At 38.4% G+C, this 2,030-nt stretch overlaps 1 protein-coding gene across 1 annotated transcript; it reads right to left on the bottom strand.

The window, feature by feature from the left end:
- Positions 1-852: 852 nt before the first annotated feature.
- LOC137637593 (craniofacial development protein 2-like) lies at positions 853-1,194 on the bottom strand (the record flags this gene model as incomplete). The annotated part of the gene is made up of 1 exon (XM_068369743.1): positions 853-1,194. A coding segment is annotated over exon 1 (342 nt), but the record flags the coding sequence as incomplete, so codon positions are not given.
- Between the last annotated feature and the right edge of the window lie 836 nt (positions 1,195-2,030).

The raw sequence follows: 2,030 nt of genomic DNA, 5'->3' as shown, positions 1-2,030 counted from the left end.
TTCCATCTGTCTTTGACTTCCTCTCTGTCACAAAGGATTAGGTCATCTTCATCTTTGATGGTGTCAACAGATGGTTTGAATTTCTTGGTGAGGTTTTCCACACCATTGTACATTTCTTTGGTAGAGTTGTTAATGGAATTTACTTCAATCCTTTGGCATTGTTCTTGTATGAAGTTTTCCTTGTTTTTCCGCATCATCCGTTGAATTTAGGATTCTGTTGTCTGTAAATTGTTTCCTCAACAGGATCATTGACCCCTTTTGCTTTGAGTTGCCTTCTAAGCTCAACTTCTTTTATGGTTTCTTCTGATATCCATTGATTCCTTTTGTTGGTTTTCTTGGTAATGGTTTCTTCTGCAACTTTTACAAAGATGTGCTTTCCTTCGTTCCACAGTTCGTTTGGTGTTTTTGCGTCTTCACATTGTAAAAGAGCCTCAAAGGTATTTAAAATTTTGACAGAATAATTGTTATCAAGGGTTTTGTAGTCAAAGCGAATTGGTTGAGGTGGTTGTGTCAATTTCTTAAGTTGTAGTTTGATCTCGGCAGCCAGGAATTGGTGGTCGCTATTACAGTCTGCTCCAGTCTAGTTTTAATTTTTTTTACAAAACTTTTCCATTTTTGGTTCAAGATGATATAGTCAATTTGGTTGCGGGTTTTCATGTCTGGAGACGTCCAAGTGTAGAGATGGCGAAGATGGTGTTTAAACATTGTGTTTGTAATCAGCATGTTGTTGGCACTGCAAAATTCTATGAGTCTCTCTCCACGTTCGTTTTGCTCTCCTAGTCCAAAGCGGCCACAAGTTTTGTTAGGCGTCGAGTTCTTGCCTACTTTGTCATTCATATCTCCCATAATTACCTGCAAATCACGATTTGGTATGGAGTCTATAGTTTCTTTGAGGCTGTCATAGAAGCTATTTATTTCGTCCTCATTCGCTGTGATAGTTGGGGCATAGCATTGAACAATAGTGATATTATGTGGTTTTGCTTGGATTCTTAATTTTAGAATTCGGTCGCTGATTGGCCTGTAGCCAATTAGAGCTTTAGATGCTTCTTTTCCTAGGATTACAGCAACTCCATGGCTGTATCCATCTTCTTTATCAGAAAAGATGACATGATGATTTCCATCTGTTTTGAAGCTACCGAGTCCGTTCCAGTTAGTTTCAGATAATCCTAGAATTTGGAGGCCATAGTTATTCATTTTGTTGCAAACAGTGTTTAATTTGCCTTTTTCTTTGAGTTTCCTAACATTCCATGTTCCAGTACGGATTTTCTTTCTCAATTGAAGGTGTTTTCTTGTTGTTCCAGTTGCATGCTAATCATTGTCAGCCTGGTCACCCACTGAACAACGCGCCCCTTGGTGACCCACGCGACGGGCGATGTGGTATGAGTTTTCATTTGGTTCACTATTCATGGTGCAAAGGGTTGACAGGGGTTAAGAAAAAGCTGAGTGGAGACCCCCAGGTTCATTCTCAATTCACAGTCTCCAGCTTACTAGGAGAAGATTTCTCTGCCATTGAACAGTTGGTCCGAGAACGGATTGTTCTGAGCTTCCGCTAGACAAAAATCCACCTGAAGGCAACTTGTCAGTTGCACTGACTATGCTTTACGGTGAAAACCACTGCCCTGCAGCCAGCAGCTTCACCGTGACCCTGGTACGGGGAGCTTCTGGGGTGCTGCTCCCTGCTTAAGGGAGCCCAAGGGATGCAGTTTATAGTCTTACCCAGGACTAATATCTATCTATATATATATATATATATATATATTTATATATATATATATATATATATATCTAAATATGAATATATGATATATATATACATACATATATATATATATATATATATATACATACATATATATATATATATAATATACACGCACACATAAACAGTAACACTTCTAGGGTCTAATAATTTCATCACTACCCTGGCTATTGCAGATTGGTTATATTGGGAAACTTTATTCTGATCGATCAGTGCAAACCAACCTAGTATGGATAGCTGTGACTATATAGCTTTGTTGATCATAGTGATA

Source organism: Palaemon carinicauda, unplaced genomic scaffold (assembly GCF_036898095.1).
Source record: "Palaemon carinicauda isolate YSFRI2023 unplaced genomic scaffold, ASM3689809v2 scaffold879, whole genome shotgun sequence".
NCBI classification, from domain to species: Eukaryota; Metazoa; Arthropoda; class Malacostraca; order Decapoda; family Palaemonidae; genus Palaemon; species Palaemon carinicauda.
Note: the sequence above shows the minus strand (reverse complement) of the source record. Positions and strands in the feature narration are given on the sequence as shown.